This window comes from Meles meles, chromosome 1, assembly GCF_922984935.1.
Source record: "Meles meles chromosome 1, mMelMel3.1 paternal haplotype, whole genome shotgun sequence".
Lineage (NCBI taxonomy): Eukaryota > Metazoa > Chordata > Mammalia > Carnivora > Mustelidae > Meles > Meles meles.
The window spans coordinates 174531014-174550614 of NC_060066.1; the positions used below are offsets into that span (position 1 = coordinate 174531014).

The following is a 19601-nucleotide window of genomic DNA, read 5'->3' on the forward strand; positions in this document are numbered from 1 at the left end:
AAGGGCATCTGGTTGGCTCAGTAAATAAAGCATGAGACTCGGGGCACCTGGGTGGCTCAGTGGGTTAAAGCCTCTGTCTTCAGCTCAGGTAATGATCCTAGGGTCCTGGGATTGAGCCCCACACTGAGCCCCACATTGGGCTCTCTGCTCAGTGGCGAGCCTGCTTCCCCCATTTCTCTCTCTGCCTGCCTCTCTACCTACTTGTGATCTCTGTCAAATAAATAAATAAAATCTTAAAAAAAAAAAAATTTAGCATGAGACTCTTGAGGTTGTGAGTTTAAGCCCCGTATTGGGTGCAGTATTTAATATTTTTTTAAAGATTTTATTTATTTATTTGAGAGAGAGAAAGAGTGTGTGCACTCCTATACCAGCACAAGTTGGGAGCGGAGGGGCAGAGGGAGAGGGAGAAGGAGACTTCCTTTGAGCCGGAAGACTGATGTGGGGGCTCGATCCTAGGACACTGCGTTATGACCTGAGCCAAAGGCAGCCACTTAACAACCAAAATGATCCACCCAGGTGCCCCTGGGTGTAGTGTTTACTTAAAAATAAATAAATAAATAAATTGATTGATTGATAGATTCTGTTCAAAATTAGGTCTAAGGAATGCCCCATTTATATAGATTCATACATATATCTTAAACTGTGGTTCACACAGTACTGAGTAACCAAATGTATATAATGGAAAGTGACTTTTTCTAAAAGTAATCCAACTGAAAAGTGAAAAATAAATGACTGGAATATAACCATTGATCCCCAATGAGTTAATGGAACTAGTGTCAACAACCACTTAACATCACAGAAAAAGAAAATAACCCATATATTATATACTTCCTTACTGAAACAGCACGATACCTGAGTCTTGCCCAAGGGATCAAACCCGAGGCTGATTAAGCCTCCAAATCTAGCTACTAATTTGCAAAAAAAATACAACAACACAGAAATATGCACCATGAGTATACAATCAGGAATATCCAGGGGCCCTGGCTGGCTCAGCTGGTAGAGCATGCCACTCTTGATCTCAGGATTGTAAGTTCAAGCTCCACACTGGGTGTAGAGATGACTTTAATAATAATGATAATGATGACATTATTTAATATAACTATTACTATTAATTAAGATATCCAGACTGAGACAAAGTCTACAAGTCCAAAAGGTTGGATCTTTTAATAGACAAATTATAAGGAAAAGAAAGGAAGGGAGAAGGAATCTGTAAAATAAAGGTATTCAAAAGACATATAATTTTGTTTTTTTAGTTCTTTTTTTTTTTTTTTTTTAAAGATGTTATTTATTTGTCAGAGAGAGAGAGAGAGATCGCAAGTAGGCAGAGAGGCAGGTAGAGAGACAGGAGGAAGTAGGCTCCCTGCTGAGCAGAGAGCCCCATGCGGGGCTCGATCCCCTGAGATCATGACCTGAGCTGAAGGCAGAGGCTTAACCCACTGAGCCACCCAGGCACCCCAGTTCTTGTTTTTTTAAAGATTTTATTTATTTGTCAGGGTGGAGGTGGGGAGAGTGAGCGAGCGAGCACACACACAGGGAGAGCAGCAGGCAGAAGGAGAAGCAGGCTCCCTGCTGAGCAAGGAACCCAATGCAGAATCCAATCCCAGGACCCTGGGATCATGACCTGAGCCAAAGGCAGACACTTAACAGACTGAGCCACCCAGGTATCCCTCAAAGACATATAATTTTAAAAAATGAGCAAGATTAACTAAATGCCTAGAGATAAACAGATAGGTCATAAAACTATTAAAAATAAGGACATTATTATTATTATATTATTTTTTGAAGATTTTATTTATTTATTTGACAGAGACACAGTGAGAGAGGGAACAGAGCCGGGAGAGTGGGAAAGGGAGAAGCAAGCTTCCCGCCACGCAGGGAGCCTGAGGTGGGACTCGATCCTAGGACCCTGGGATCATGACCCAAGCCGAAGTCAGATGCCCAACGACTGAGCCACCCAGGTACCCCGACATTATTATTATTAAAGATAGAATAGAGGTTACTTTTATGAAGAAGGAGAGGATCTATGATCAAGACGGGACACAGAGAAACTTCAGGGTAGCTGAAAGTTCTATTTATTAACCTGAGTAATGGCTTCAAGTATGTTCACTTTATTTGGATTTCCTTTTTTTGCGGGGTTGGACTGAGGTAGAGGGAGAAAGTCTTAAGCAGGCTCCACACCTGGACAGAGTCCGACAGAGGACTCGATCTCACAACCCTGAGATCATGACCTGAGCAGAAATCAAGTCAGTTGTTTAACCAACTGAGCCACCAAGGTGCCCCTCTTATTTGCACTTTTCCTCCCTCCCTTCCTTCCTTCCTTCCTTCCTTTATGGGGGAGAGAGAGTGTGTGTGCGCAAGAACAAGCAGCAGAGACAGAAGGAGAAGCAGACTCCCTGCCGAGCAGGGAGCCTGATGCAGGGCTCCATCCCAGGACCCTGGGACCACGACCCAAGCCAAAGGCAGATGCCCAAATGACTGAGTCACCCAGGCATCCCCGCACTTCTCAAGCTACACATTTGTTGTTTATGATCTTGGCACCTGTCTTATCTATAAGAAGGCAAAAAAACACCACAAAAAACAAAAAACAAAAAAACCCAACCTGTCCTTCAGAGTTATAATCTCTTTAAATTGGAAGACTCAGATTAGAGTACAGATCTGTGCCAATGGACACAAGAGCACATATTAAGTAAGCATTTGTAAGACTGTAGAAACAACAATGGAAGTTTCTTTTTTTAAATAAATATACATTTTTAACGACTCTGTGACCATTCCTGTGTTTCTCCTCACTCAAACAGCAAACCCATGCCATCCCTGTAACAGCTGAAAGAGCTGAGTGGGGCAAAGGCATCTGGTAGTGCTAGTTGTACGGCTGTCCAAGGACCAGGTCTGTCCATCTACTATGAAGACAACTCTGTGCTCAGAGAAGCCAGCCCTGAAATGCTGTGCTCTCAAGCAGACACCCCACAATCTAGACTAGATGACAGTCATTTTTATGTTCACACATCACACTAAATGGGTGCTGCCTGGTTGTGAGAAAAACAATAGTTGTCACTTGGACTGCAAAGCACTTTCTCTCCCTGAGGGCAAAACAATGGAAGTTTCTTTACAAATGCTTTTTAACTGTATGAAGTAGGGGCACGTGGGTGGCTTAGTCAGTTAAGGGTATGACTTTTCATTTTGGCCAGGTCATGATCTCAGGGTCCTGAGATTGAGCCCCATGTGGGGCTCCTTGCTCAGGGCAGAGTCGGCTTGAGATTCCCCTTTCCTCCCCCTCTGCTCCTCCATCTGCTCTCACGTTCTCTAATAAAGGTAAATAAGCAAAATCTTAAAAAAAAAAAAAAAAAAAGAACTGTGAAATATACTACATGCATATTGGTCTTGATTATGTATTCATATATATAAGTGGTTATTGAGTAATAAAAATTTTACAGGTGTTCAATTCTTTTTGAATTATCCTGAACTTTTTCTTAGATTTGTAAAGACACTGAAATATTATGTGAAATAAAAAAGGTTTTAAGAGGGAATATCTTTAACGATTTTATCAGTAAGACTTCATTTACCCGTACTTGGTTGATTCAATTGCTTTATAAAATCTATATGAAATACAGCCTCAAGTTATCTTTGAATGTACCTTTAAAGAACTTTTGTTACTAGAGGGGCGCCTGGGTGGCTCAGTGGGTTAAGCCGCTGCCTTCGGCTCAGGTCATGATCTCAGGGTTCTGGGATCGAGTCCCGCGTCGGGCTCTCTGCTCAGCAGAGAGCCTGCTTCCCTTCCTCTCTCTCTGCCTGCCTCTCTTGTAATTTCTCTCTGTCAAATAAATAAAATCTTAAAAAAAAAAAAAAGAACTTTTGTTACTAGAATGTTAAATATTTTCAATGAATTTCATTGCATGTATGTTTTATTCAGTGATCAATACTTCTCTAGCTAGTGATAAACCCTCAAGTCAAGTAGTCTGACTCCTCAAACTACAAGCCTCTTCAGTTCAACCAATTTCGTATGCTAGATGCTAAAAAATCAAGTTATCTATATGTAACAATTTAAAACAGAGATGGGGGGGGCGCCTGGGTGGCTCAGTGGGTTAAAGCCTCTGCCTTCGGCTCAGGACGTGATCTCAGGGTCCTGGGATCGAGCCCCACATCGGGCTCTCTGCTCTGTAGGGGACCTGCTTCCTCCTCTCTCTCTGCCTGCCTCTCTGCCTAGTTGTGATTTCTCTCTGTCAAATAAATAAAATATTTTAAAAAATTAAAAATAAAAAAATAAAACAGAGATGGGGCGCCTGGGTGGCCCAGTCAGTTAAGAATCCAACTCATGGTTTTGGCTTAGGTCATGATCTCGGGGTCATGAGATCATGCCCTGTGTCAGGCTCCATGCTCAGCGTGGTCTGCTTAAGACTCTCTCTCCCAGGGGTGCCTGGGTGGTTCAGTGGGTAAAGCCTCTACCTTTGGCTCAGGTCATGATCCCAGGGTCCTGGGATCGAGCCCCGCATTGGGCTCTCATCTCAGCAGGGAGCCTGCTTCCCTTCTCTCTCTGCCTGCCCCTCTGCCTACTTGTGATTTCTGTCAAATAAATAAATAAAATCTTTAAAAAAAGACTCTCTCTCCTGGGCTCTTGGGTGGCTTAGTTGTTCAGTGTCTGCTTTGGCTCAGATCATGGTACCAGGGCCCTGGGACTAAGCCCTGCATTGTGCTCCCTGCTTGGCAGGAAGCCTGCTTGCTTCTCCCTTTCCCCCTGCTTGTGTTTCCTCTCTTGCTATCTTTTTCTCTATCAAATAACTGAATAAAAATCTTAAAAAAAAAAAAAAAAGACTCTCTCTCCCTCTCCTTCTGCCCCCCCTTTCTCTTTCTCTCAAATAAATAAAATCTGTAAAAAATTTAAAAAAAAATAAAATAGAGGGGCTTTTGGATGGCTCACTCAGTTAAGTGCCTGCCTTCAGCTCAGGTCATGATCCCAGAATCCTGGGACTGAGCCCTGCATTGGGCTCCCTGCTCTGTGGGGAGCCTGCTTCTCCCGCACCTTCTGCCTGTTTGTGCTCTTTCTCTCTGTGTGTGTCAAATAAATAAATAAAATCTTTGAAAATGCCCATAACCACCAAATTAAGCCTTGTAAATATTTAATATACATAGTAAAACTAAAATTTATATTCTAAGGAAAACTTTTCTTACAGCACTCTATATATAACTCTATTAAAGCAGCTCTCACCCTGAATTAAACCTATTTTTAAATTTATCTGTCTCTTCTCCACTAGACTAGAATTCCTTGATTGCAAGGACACTAATTCGGATGTCTTTAAAAAGTACTTAGTAAATGTTTTTTGAAATGGATCAACTCTTCTGCCTGAAAACTTTATATGGATCTTCACTGGGTCTTGATTATTGCCGTTCAATATAGGAGTCTTAGTTCAAGGGAGAAGTATAGCATATAGATTTAAAGACCAAGAAATGGAACTCTCCGATATTTAGAGACCTGAGAGATGAGAAAGAACCAATAAAGGAAATTAACCACAGTAGTAAGAAAAGTTTGAAAAAAAGACAAGAGTGATACCTAGGAAGCTAAGTAAAAATGAGAACTAATATTGGGTTTAGCACATTTCTAGTGATTCTTAGGAACTAGGAACCACAGCTTAGTGTATAACCCCAAAGTCCAGGAATGAAATGGCCAACAAATCCTAGACGCAGAAAAACGGATGGTTCAGAAAACTGATGGTGATAGAAGAGCAAATTGGGTGAGGAAACAATGACAGAAATTCTATAGTAAGGGGAACATGGCGGCGGCCGCGGGGAGATCATTGCTGCAAGGAACAGTGCGGGGGCTGCTGCTCCCACGACTCGCAGGGGGCACCCCTGGCCCAGAGCGCTACTTCAGCCTCTCTCACAACCGGGCACGGTCATTGTGGAGCGCTGGCGGAAGGTGCCGTTGGCGGGAGAGGGCCGGAAGCCACGCCTACACCGGCGACAACGGGTCTACAAGCTGGTAGAGGACACTAAACACGGGCCCAAAGGCACCCTGGAGCTCATCCTCACGCAGTCCGTGGAAGGACTTGGAGTCCGGGGTGACCTGGTCTTAGTGAAGAAATCTTTGGGCCGGAATCAACTATTGCCTCAAGGTCTGGCTGTATATGCCTCCCCTGAAAACAAGAAACTGTCTGAGGAGGAGAAATTGCTGAGACAAGAAGGAAAATTAGAGAAGACCCAGACCAGGGCAGGTGAGATGACAGTGAAATTTCTAAGAAGCTGTCATCTGGAGGTGGGGATGAAGAATAACATCAAATGGGAACTAAACCCTGAAATAGTTGCCCGCCATTTCTTCAAAAATCTTGGTGTTGTGGTCGCCCCACATGCATTAAAGTTACCAGAAGAGCCCATTACGCAGTGGGGGGAGTACTGGTGTGAGGTGACGGTAAATGGACTTGACACTGTGAGGGTACCTATGTCTGTGGTGAACTTTGAGAGGCCTAAGACCAAAAGATACAAGTACTGGTTAGCCCGGCAGGCTGCCAAGGAAATGACCCCCACCAGCTCCCAGATAATCTAACCCTTCTGTCCCTCAGAAGCAGAAGAGCAGAATCAGAGGAGCAGGGAGCAACAATGGGCCAGCACCCTGATACCACTCCCAGCTCTGACCAAATCATGGAATTTAGAGAGCATGTGGGGACATGGGCCTAAACTGCACATACACACTGAATCCACCGTATCTCCTACCTTCGTGCTTGCCTGTTACTACGTCTGGCCTTACCAGGCAGTCCTGCTCGCAGGCTACCAGGCTGTAGATTTGATGAGCCAAATATTAACAGATGGAAACAGTCTAGATCCTGTTTGGCCTGGAATTTGTTGGAACAAGTGGAAGAGTTAGCCATGGTCTCCAGGACTGGTCCCACATACAAACTGAGCATTTGTATCTCAAGAGGAAATAAAGAGGTTTTGCTCTTTAAAAAAAAAAAAAAGAAATTCTATAGTAAGAAAACCCTCTGTGTTGGGACTAGAAATTGAGGCGAAAGTAAAGAACTAAGATTCTCAAACAGAGACAATGAGATGTAGTAGAAAGGACACATGCTTTGGAATCAAAATAGTCCAAGATACAAAGGCAGACTCCAATAACAGCCGGCTATCACCCTTAAAGCCATTCCCTCTCACTGAAGATAATACCTCTCTTGCAAAGTCAAGAGATTGAACTAAGTAATACACATGAAAGTGCAAAAAATAAACCACTTGTTCTTATAACCACCCCTTCAGAGTACCATATAGTTCCTTATAAGGAATACTGGGGAGTCACAGTGTCTCTATTTCTTGCATTCCTTGATGTGGCTTAAAAAAACAAGGTATGTAATGCCAAAAAGTCAACCTCAACTAGTTCACTTTTTAAAGATTTATTATTTATTTATTTATTTGGACCGGGGGTGGGGGGTGGGCAGGGCAGAGGGAGAGCGAAACCTAAGCAGACTGCACTGACCACAGAGCCCGACACGGAGGTTGGATTTGCAGGGTTGATCTCACAACCGTGAGATCACAACCTGAACCCAAACCAAGAGTCAGATGCTTAACTGACTATGCCACCCAGGTGTCCCCTTAACTAATTTAAAGCATCACAACACTAACAATCATTTCAGACAAGTTTTTCAACAACTTGGCTGAACTGGACAATTTTTAAAAAGGAGATGTGGCAATCTCAGCTCTCCTCCCTTAACATGACTTATTACCAAATCTCAAATCAGTAAATAATTTAAAAGGAACATTAATTTTTATATATAGGTGAACAAAGGGGAAAGTTCCAATGATCTCTTTTTGAGTTTGTGTTTTGTTCTGTGAGTAATCTCTATACCTAACATGGGGCTTGACCTCATACCCCAAGATCGAGTCCCATGCTCTTCCAACTGAGCCAGTAAGGTGCCCCCGCAACGATCTTTCTCTAAAATAAATAAATAATTAAAATTACTTTAAAACAATGATTTTCAATATTGGCTGAATACTGTAATCATCTAAGGAGCTTTAGAAAATACTGATTCCTGAGTCCTACCTCCCCGTGGCTCTGATTTAATTGTTCAAGCTCCACAAGTTATTTCTTTTAATTAAAAAATTTTTTCCAGGGGTGTGTGGCTGGCTCAGTTGGTACAGAATGTAATTTATTTTTATTTTTATTTTTTTTTTGGTGGGGCAGGGAGAAAAAGAAGGGTGGGGGAAAGAGGGTTAGAGAGAGAATCCCGACCAGGCTCCATGCCCAGTGGAGAACCCCACATGAGACTCGATCCTACAACCTAGAGATCATGACCTGAGCTGAAATCAAGAGTTGGAGGCTTAACCTACTGAGCCACCCAGGTGCCCTTAGAGCATGTGACTCTTGATTCTGGGGTGGTAAGTTTGAGTCCCAAGTTGGGTACAGAGATTACCTAAAATAAAATCTTTAAAGTAAGTAAGTAAATAAATCATTTCCCCCAGCTTTATCAAAGATATTACTGACATATATCATTGTGTAAGTTTAAGGTTATCCAACATGATGATTTGATACATGTATATATTGGGAAATGATTACCATGATAAGGTTGATTAACATAAACATCATTTCACATAATTATATTCCAGGTGATTTTAACTGTAGTGCAGGGTGAGAATCACTACTTTAATGTTTACATAGGAGGAAAATAGATAATGATACCAAATAAAGTAGGTGTTTCATATGGTCAAGATTTCAAAGTAGTAACAGCTCCGTTTGTGAAATCAAACTTGTTTCACAGAGGCACTATGAAATACAGATGTCCTACTAGCCTCAATTTTATAAGTCAGGCTAATTCACTGGAGGGTCACCTGTTGGTTGTAAGAAGAAACCAGCAAAAACTGTACTGCTCTGGGATCATACCTACTACATCTTTGCCTTAAAAATATTATTTAGCTTAATATACCAAGGACACATTCCTTTCATCCTTTAGGATGCTCACCTCTTCTGGGAAATTCTCCCTCAACTCCCAGTCCACGGGGGATTTCTTCCCCTTTTAATTTTTAGAATCCTTTACTATTAGATCAATTTGTTTGGCAGTTAAGTAACATTACAATAGTAATTTACATTTTTATATTTCCTTCATCAAAAAACCCTGTGCTAAAAATCTGTCTTGTTCCATAACAAATTGTTAAGTAAGTTCCTCACACTTCTTATTGCCCTGCACCTGGCTTATGTGACCTTCCCAAGTCTGACCCTGGTGCCTGCCTACTTTTCCAGCCTCATCTCATTGCTCTGTGACTTTCTACTTTTGAGCTCTAGCCACAGTGGCCTTTCTTTCAGTTCCTTGGATATACCATGCTCCATTCTACCACACATATTTTGCATTAATTATTCTCATTCCCTGGAATGTTCTCTACCAAGCCATTCATCCTTAAGATCTCCACTCATTCATTAATTCTTCAGAGAAGCCTTAAATTGAGTCTCTCTGTTAAACATTTTCATATATAATACTGCATTATCTTCTAGGTTTTAGCACAGTATAAAGCATATATGCAGCATATATATATGATATAAATATATATGTATTTAAATGTATATGTGTGTATGTATATTTAAAGCACACATACACTGTTGGCACAGGGCATTTGATTACTGGATTCCCTCATGAAATTACAAGCTCCATGAGAGCAAAATCATGCCTGTTTGCCCTCACCATCAAATCCCCATGCCTCACACGGTGACCAGTACACAAAGGCACTTGGTAAAATATTGAATGAATACAAAAGAATAGTTCAAAATCATTTTCTACATTCTATTTTTTAAGGCCTAAATTTACAAATACCTAAGAACTGAGATGTTTATATTTACAACTAAACTTTCCTTCTCCTTTTTTGAGTCTGTCATGATTACTCAAAAAAGATACCTTGCCTTTTGGGTCACAATATCCAATTTCAGGCCATCCCTGACTCTGCTCCAGGTAGAATCAAAGGATGCTTCTGGGGGCGCGCCTGGGAGGCTCAGTGGGTTAAAGCCTCTGCCTTCAGCTCAGGTCATGATCTTGGGGGTCCGGGGATCAAGTCCCACATCGGGCTCTCTGCTCGGCAGGGAGCCTGCTCCCCACCCCCCTCTCTCTGTGCCTACCTCTCTGCCTACTTGTGATCTCTCTCTCTGTCAAATAAATAAATAAATAAATCTTTAAAAAAAAAAAAAGGATGCTTCTGCTTAAGCAGTGTAGGTAGTAGGGGGAAAAATGGGGCTCTGGAATTAGATGTAAATCCAAATGTTGGTTCTAACTAACTGTAAATCATATAATTTCTGAGTCTATGGTTCTCATCTATAAAATGGGGCTAATACCTATCAATGTAAGGCATCTAGAGGATACAGTGTACATTAGGAAAATATTAGTTTTCCTTAAACTTGCCACAATTCTATCCTTCAAGGTATGACTCAGATACCATCTTTTCCATCAAGCCCCAAATTCTCCAGCTGGAAGAAATTTCTTCTACTCTTTTACAGCGTTTACACTGATCTTTGGCTTTATAGTTATTTATGATTGTATCATCACCAAGATTAAGCTCCTTAGAAGCAGATCCTATATCTTTTTATCTTTGAATCCCAAGTACCAAGCAGATGAATTTAAACCATTAGGCATGAAAAACCTTAAGAAAAGTAAAATTACACCATTTCTATGGTAAAGATCTCCTTGGAGAACTTAACTTTCCAATGGATATCAATTCAAGAAGGAGTATCCTTAGTTTTTTTAAAGTGACTAATTAGAAATGGTATGTTACAGTGGTTCAAAATATCTAAATATTACCATCATAAGAACTATCACTTATCCAAGGCCTACAACATGACTAGCACTTTACAAATATAATTACTAATCTTTAGAAGAATTCTGTTAGACAGAATATCTGTCTTATAAATAAAGAAGTGGAAACCCAAAAAGTTACATCATCTCTTGGTCTGGGTCATGAAGCAAGCAGGCTAGGATTTTAACTGGGACTCTGACTTGAAAGCAAGGCCTTTCCACTATACAATGCCATCTTTCACAGACATATTCCATATATTGTTAGACATTCATCTTAATGGAACCTTATGCAGCTAAGACATTGGTCAGCCTGACAAAATAATACATTTTTAAAGTCTAACCTTTAAATGTCCTTCACCGGTGAGGAATTCAGAGTAACCTGCATCAGTGGCCAGCAAACCTACAAACTGCATGCTGGGCCGTTGTTGTATAAAGGCTTCAACAGCTTTATCTGTCACATGCTTTCTCCCAGAAACATCCAGGGAGACAAGGTTGGGTAGGATGTCTTTTTGTTCTAGTAAGCGAAGAGCTATGTCTGATGTAAACTGTTTATCATCTGAAATGTCAAGATGATTCAGATGTTTTAGTTCCCGCACAACATCCAGTATCTGGGTAGTTGTCATTTTTAAACACTTCAAGTGGTGCATGGTTAGAGACTTGAGTCGGTCTTTGCAGGCCAGCAAAGCTGTGATGTCTGTGATTGAGGTGTTAGAAATATCCAGGCTCTCTAATCTTGGCAATGAGGCAACTTCAGCGAGGTCTTCATTGTAAAAGAGAACATTGGTGATGCTTAATGCTCGAAGGCCAGAAAGCCGGCTAAAGCACCGCTCATAAGGATCTTCGAGGGAAAGAGTTAACGAGTTCAGCACTAGGCACTGGAGATTTTGCTGGATCCATTTGTTACTGCCAAGCCCACTGATGATGTCTGTAATCGTGATGTCTGCATTCACACCTGTAGCATCAAGTTCCACTAACTTGTGATGGCAGAAGGCTTTCCGGAAAGCAACAGCAGAGATCTTGGCTTTGCGAATGCAAGCACGCTTTAAGCGCATCTGGTTGCCCCTGAAAATACCTACAGTTCCATCATTCAGTAGACCTGGAAAAAAAACAAGCAACACTTCAATTTCAAAAAATAATTAAAGAATAGCTAAAATTTCCAGCATACTTACATTTCCAAAGCACATCCATGTAACAATATTTCATTTAATATACATAACAATTCCATAGGGTAAGAATATTATGATTACAACTTAGAGATGAATACACTAGGGGTGAGAAAAGTGGCTTTCCAAGATCACAGAGCTATCAAGTGACTGTGGTAGATCTTATATTCACTAACATCTGGTTCTACTTGCCTTCCTGGATATGTAGATAGCTACATTTTCCATCCTACCCTTGGAATTAGATGGGGCTATGTGCCTAGTTTTGACCAACGGCCTATAGGCTGAAGCACCTGAGAGCCAGTACACGATTTCCCATGCTATCTTTTCCCGCTATGACAAATGAGGAGTCTTCAAGTTCTAGGCAGTATAGATTTCTGAAAGTGGAGCCTCCATCAGCTTGGATCCAAGAGTGACCACGGAGCACAACCCTCCACAGATTTGCAGCATTTATGTACCATGAGTGAGGTAAAACAAACTTTATGTTAAGCTACTGAATCTGGGGAATTAATTGTTACCAATACATTACTAGTCTATCCTTCAATTTCACTATAATACATTATTATGCACACAAACAAACATACATACATATATGATCTTTGAATGAATAAAAAAGAGTAATATATGTGTGTATGTGTGCATATATATATACACACACAGATATTTAGCACATGCATATCTACAAATCATTCAGATCACTGGCTAGATCTGAAATCTTATTAAAAGGATCTAGAGGTTAGGGGCGCCTGGGTGGCTCAGCCCTTAAGAGTCTGCCTTTGGCTCAGGTCATGATCCCGGGGTCCTGGGACAGAGCCCCACGTCTGGCTCCTTGCTCAGCAGGAAGCCTGCTTCTCCCTCTCCCACTCCTCCTGCTTGTATTTCCTCCCGCTCTGTAAAATAAAATCTTTAAAAAAAAAAGAAGAAGAAGGACCTAGGTTATAGTCAACTTTCTGTCAGATTAAATTCAAATAAAGTGGATACAGGAACCTCTTAAAAGTCCCTTAGAGATCTACCTGACTAGCAATTAACAATGCCAGAAGTATATGATACTTTGGAACCACATCAATCTCAACAATATCACCTATCAATTAAACAACATTTCCTGTGAAAGTAACAGGCATGCCAATAAAAGATAGCCTAAGAACAGTCCAGGGTGAGTGCACAGTTGGGACCAGGTAAATAAATAGCCTGAGTAAAGGGAGGAACTCTAAGTGGCACCTCAGCAGACTCATACTAAAAAGATTCATACAGCTTGGGCTAAAGATACAGCTAAGGGTCACCTTTGTATTAGAACTAAAGTATTTTTTTAAAGGGAATACTGCTTTCTAGTGGATTTTGCAGACTTATTTATGGTTAAAAAGTTAAAATCAAGAAAAACCTTTACCTGTCACAGTGGACAAAAATGACTACATATTAAGAACCCCATTATTCTAGAGCTATACTGTCTAAACCAGTAGCCACCAGCCACACACAGCTATTGAGCACTTGAAAATCCAAACTGAGGTTTGCTGTAAGTGTAAAATATACATCAGATCTTGAAGATTTAGTAAAAAAAAAAAAAGTATATAAAATATCTCATTCATAATTTTCATATTGACTACATGTTAAAGTGCTATTTTGGATATACTGGCTTGAATAAAATTATGAATTAGTTTCACCTTTTTCTACTTTTAAAATGTGGCCATTAGTAAATTTAAAATTATCTACATGGGGGTGCCTGGGTGACTCAGCTCAGCTCTGCCTTAAGCTCAGATCATGATCCCTGGGTCCTGGGATTGAGCCCTGTGTCGGGCTCCCTGCTCAGTGGGGGGCCTGCTTCTCCCTCACCTACTCCCCCTGCTTGTGCTCTCTCTCTCCCTCTCTCTGTCAAATAAATAAAATTAAAACAAATAAAATAAAATAAATTACATATGTGCCTCACAGTTGTGGCTCATGTTTTATTTCTCTTGGGCAGTACAGTTCTAGAGATAGTGTTTTAAACTACCGGTATTCTATTTCAGGGGAGTAAATTTCATGGTAAGGTTCCAGCCATTGAACAGTTATTAAACAATCACTATATGTCAAACACTACCAAATGTGTATACAAAGAAAATTAAGCTATGCCCCTATACTCAAAGAATTCAAAATTCCATGGAGTGAAAGCTTTAAACAATGTAACAAAATGAAATCTATGGTATATCAGAGTCAAGTACAAAGTATCATGGAAACAAAGAAAAGGAAGCAACCCATCATTCCTGAAGACCTAGAAAGATTCAACAGAAGAGGTAATCTTTGAGTAAGTCCTTCAAAGATGAAGGAAAAATTCAAGGAGGGAGAAAGAAGGTGAGGGGTATTAAAGGAAGACTAAATAAAGCTTTAGCACATGCATACATCAAATTGATTATGTTGTACACCTGAAATTAATATATGTCAATTTTATCTCAATTTTTAAAATGCCCCCCAAAAGGCCTCAGACATGTAAAAGCACAACACATAATTAGAAAATGGCAAGTAGTTCTACATTGCTTGGCTGTAAGAAACAGGTAGAGTTATAAGATGTTTCCCTGATAAAGAGAAGAACACTGGTAAAGACCAAGATATGACTGAGGACGTGGTGTAATCCCAGAGATTTAAGCATGCAAGTGGGGAGAGGCAAGAAATGAGGCAGGAAGGTAAGTTAGGGTTAGATAACACTGAAAGATAAAGAAAAGAAAAGCAGAGAAGCTAGGGACCTTGGGACCCAAAAAATGGTACAGTGAGATTCCTGAATTTTTTTCTTGCTCCATATATCTCAGACTTAAAGTTGAAGACTTTGGTAACCCAGAAATGCTAACAGAGCACCCCCCCAAAAAAAGGCTCCAAAATAATCTCATTCTAGCTAAACAACCAGGAAGAAAGCAGTTTAGCAAGACAGAAAACTTTCAGACAAGAACTACTTTCCTTCAGTCAAACACCACAGAAAAGACTGTGGTCCCAGCCCCCCCAACACCAGCATATGCCACAAGGGGAGCCTAGACTTTTACCCTTGCTAGCTGTAACTAGTTGTTCCATTCTCTCCACCGGGAGGTGTTAGAAAGGCTGAGTAGGGAGCCAGTACTTTCATCCATGTTGGGTGGTAAGAACCACTCTTTCCCCTGTGATGGTGATGGATATTATGTGGGGAGCCTGGACTTTCACATTCATTTGGCAGTAATGAGGTGCTCCTCCCCTCCCTGCTGGGGTGATCTCAAAAAAGGTCTGAAGAAAAGTCAAGACTTTCACTACTGCCCAACAGTAATGAGGCCACCTCACCCCAACATGGTGTCAGTGGAGGCCAACTGGGGAGAGAAATGAAGTACTCACACTCCTCTCAGCTAGGGAGATATCGGTAGAATCCTAATGGGGAACCAGAATGCCATTCCCTGCAAAACAGTAATGAGAAGCCCCATATCTTGGGTGTCAACAGAAGTCACATGGAAACCAGAACATTTACCCCAATCTGGCAATAACAAGGAGTGCCTCTACCTTCTCCGGCTGGAGTGGTGTCAGAGATACAAACTGAAACAGAAAAGTCTCCTAATACCCTAAACATCCAGATTTCAATAAAAAAATCACTCATCATACCAAGGACTAAAAAGATCTCAAAAGAAAAAAAAAAGAAAATCTATAGATGTCAACACTGAGATAATACAAATGTTAAATTTGACAGATTTTAAAGAAGCCATCATAAAAATGCATGTGAGCAATTATAAACATGCTCAAAAAGAAATAAAAAATAGAAAGCCGAAGCAAAGAAACAGAAAATATAAAGAACCAAATGGGGCACCTGGGTGGCTCAGTCGGTTAAGTGTCTGTCTTCAGCTCAAGTCATGATCTTGGGGTCCTGGGATTTGAGACCTGTGCCGGGCTCCCTGCTCAACAGTGAGTCTGCCTGTCCCTTGCTCTCTGCCCCTCCCCCACAACCATTCATGCTCTTTCTCTATCTCTCAAGTAAATAAAGAAAATCTTTAAAAAAGAAGAATAACCACCACCACCACCACCAAATGGAAATCTTAGAACTGGAAAACAAAACAATGGTTTTGCTCTCAAATTTTGATATAATATACATACGTGTAGTAAAACAGGTTACTCCTGGCCTCTCTGGGTCAACAATCTACATTAAGTAAAATTTTTCTAATAACTAAATTTAAGTCTCTACATTTAAGAGTAATAGAATTAAAAGAGCAAAGAATTTTAAAAAGAGCATGAGATCTGGAAATCAATCCTATGTTTAAATCCTGGTTCCAACATTTATTTGCTCTTTGACACTAGACAAATTATTCCACAAGTCTAAGATTCGTTATCTGTGAAAGGAAGACTCCTTATCTATAAAAGATAAGATTCTTCATCTGTTGTGTGCTTGGCACTATGTTAAGTATTGAATAATTATATTTTCCTCACAGGGACGGCTGAAGATTAAATAAGACAATACATGTAAAAATCATTCTGCAAACTGAAAGCACTACACAAATGCCATTACTATATCTGAAGGAAATCTTTCTAGATTATCTTCCCCTTCTTTCAAATATAAACATACTGAAGAATCACCTATCTTTTTTCCATGACCAATAACTGTACTTGCTACAATGTATTTAAGCCAAATCTTCCTTTACTGTCATGCTATCCACTTGGGTTGTTAGTTGTTCCCTTCAGATTATTAATTCTTAATTTGTTATGGTAATTAGAACCATGTACATTTAATATGCTGTAGGTTATCTACACTGATGTGGGTGTTATCTAGATGTATCTGTGCAGTGAGGTGAGCTTAGGATCCTCCTACTCTGCCATCTCAGTACTCCCATTTAAGAATATGCTCTAAATGAGGGCTCCTCAAGGGCATCTTCTTCTTCTTGATTTTTTAAATTTACTTGAGAGAGAAAAAGAGAGACAGAGTATGAACAGGGGGTAGAGGGAGAGGGAGACTCCCTGCTGAGCAAGGAGCCAGATGTGGGACTCAATCCCAGCACCCTAGGATCATGACCTGAGCAGAAGGCAGACAATCAACTGAGCCACCCAGGCACCCCGAAGGGCTTCTTTCAAGGACTGAAGTACAGAAGCCTAAATGCAAGGATTTTGCCCCAAAGCATTTTTTTCTTTCTTTCTGTTTTAGGCTATAAAAAGTTGAGGTGACCAGCAATGTGACCTCCAGGGAAGTGGGGTACTATTCAGGGACTATAAACCCTCAGTCAAAATGGAAAAAAAAAAAACCAAAAAAAAACCCTCAGTCACCTAGGAAGTCTAGTTGACTGTTCAAGGATGCAATCTATAATGTTTCAAAAGGTATTACTCTTTTTTTTCCCCCAAAAGGCATTATTCTTTTCAATTTAATCCCAAAACAGATATGGCTGACCATGTCAAGGTATAAAAATTTAGATTAGGTCATAATATAACACAGAGGCATTAGATGGCAAATATCTTATTCTGATTCCTGGCTCTTAAACACACATTTCCTAGAAACCTTTTAGCACCATGACACAGAATAAGCAATGATTATGACAAAGGAATTAAAGATCCCAATAAGTAAAATCTTTAGCATCAGGCTTATTTTAATAAAAACTGCTACCAATATAATTTTTCTTTTGAATTAGGCAAATAAAAAAATCTGAATGTAAATAAGTTAAGATTTTCTAAAATCATTATGCTATTAGAAAAAATGTTATAAATTCTAAAAGTATTCATAGAACTTTTTTCCATTTTATTATGAAAATGTTCAAATACACAGAAAAACTGATGAAACTTTTTAAAATTGTGACAAAATTGGCATTATGTTCTTTTGCATATTGTCAGTAGTATCCACTCTTTTTTGTTTTTCAATTTTTTATATTTTAATTATTACCTATCTTAATCTACATCTGACAAAGTCATAAGTTGAATTTCAAGCTTGTCATGTAATATACAACACAGCCTGGAAATATTGTAAGGTTTTTTTTTTCCACAGACTGCTTCTTCAATTTTTATTTTTACTACTGAAATATAGTTGACATACAATATTATGTTAGTTTTAGGTTAGTACTATTTACTCTTGTCTCTTTTGCAAAGAGATTAATTCAGAACACTTTTTGGTGAATGAGGCCAGAAATAACATTGAGGTAATACAAACGAGGACATTAAGTTATTTCTCTGACACTCAGTTTTCTCATCTGAAGGCAGCTTGAAAAGAAGAGGTAGAAAACACATTCTGATGACACTACTCTGGAGGATAATTATTTAGTTACACTTATTTGAAAACTCCTTCCATTATTTTACCCATATAAAGCATTTGCCACAGAGCTAGTATACAATAACAAGTATTCAATAAATGTTAGCTGCTAATATTAGCTATTAGTAGTTATATTTCAAAAAGAATCTGGGAAATTAAGACTCTACTTAACATTATTCTTTTGATTTACAAGATTAGTTATCTGTGTATATATATTTAAATTGAATATGTTAAGCATAGTCATTAAATTGAGACCAAAAAGAAATGAAAGCACTGACATAACCTCTTAAATTGTTGTGCAGCTTTGTAAGGAACCTTTAACTTTACCACATATAGTACCTACTGGTATCAACCCAGTTCCTTTGGCAGGCTGAATTCAAAGAGACTACAGACTTGAGCAACTCCGTGAAAACCAAGGAGTTCAAACACCTTCTTTCCAAAATTATTCTAAAATGCCTCAATTATACCCTTATTTCTCCTACCCTTCCTTGGAATACATTATCTGGATTCATACTTTATATATATAAAGCCACAGCAAAGTGTACAGTATTCTCTGGCATATAGGAACAGGAATATCTCTAATGTGGTTGTAGGAAGACTGTGTAGCAGTGAAAACAGCACAGATTTGGAATCAGACTTCGATCTGAACTAGGACTCTACCATTTACTAGCATTATGACCTCTAACAAGTTACTTTTCTGAATCAGTTTCCTTATCTGTATATAAATGGGATTATAATAGTTATCTTTTTTTTAATAGTGCTTATTTTATAAGGTTTTAGAGAAAATTCAAGGAAAACATAAAATTCCTGGCACCAAACAGATAATAGGTAAATGATAGTAATTATTATTGCCACATTGTCATTCTATTTTATAGTTGTGGACAAATTATTGTCCACAATAATTGAAAGAGTTTATAGGGACGCTTGGGTGGCTCAGTTGGTTAAGCGGCTGCCTTCAGCTCAGGCCATGATCTCAGTGTCCTGGGATAGAGTCCCACATCGGGCTCCAAAAAAAAAGAGTTTATAAACCAGAAATTAAAAATGGCATTATCTATTTCAACTTAAAACTTAATCAGAAATAACAAAAATCCCCTACATAAACAGAATTCCACAGATAAGACTCTCCCAACTTATTTTCAAAATTCGTTTTTGAAAACAGAAATACTAAATTAGCTATGCTTCCCCAATTCAAAGGTCAAAAGCAGAAACTCGTTTTTCCGTAATAGTGTTTGTTTATTTTTCCCACTGCCAAATGAAGACGTAAGGTATTTTATACCAGCAAACTTCTAAAGGGATATTTTGAAAGATAAGTTATTTTGGGGGAGCCTGGGTGGATCAGTGGGTTAAAGCCTCTGCCTTCGGCTCAGGTCATGATCTCAGGGTCCTGGGACTGAGCCCACATCAGGCTCTCTGCTCAGCGGGGAGCCTACTCCCCACCCCGCCCCCAGCCTGCCTCTCTGCCTACTTGTGATTTCTCTCTGTCAAATAAATAAATAAAATCTTTTT

At 39.7% G+C, this 19601-nt stretch overlaps 2 protein-coding genes across 2 annotated transcripts in view; one reads left to right on the forward strand and one right to left on the reverse strand.

Moving 5' to 3' along the window:
• The window catches only part of ZYG11B (zyg-11 family member B, cell cycle regulator), a 94218-nt gene that overhangs the window by 49258 nt on the left and 25359 nt on the right, over positions 1–19601 (reverse strand). The window contains exon 3 of the mRNA XM_045999541.1: positions 11081–11835. Within this exon, the coding sequence (XP_045855497.1) occupies positions 11081–11835 (755 nt within the window). The remainder of the gene's footprint in view (positions 1–11080; positions 11836–19601) is intronic.
• On the forward strand, positions 5763–6934 carry LOC123938282 (39S ribosomal protein L9, mitochondrial-like). The gene is given in 2 exon segments (XM_045999556.1): positions 5763–5874; positions 5877–6934. Coding segments are annotated over 2 exon segments (768 nt in total). The 3' UTR covers positions 6533–6934.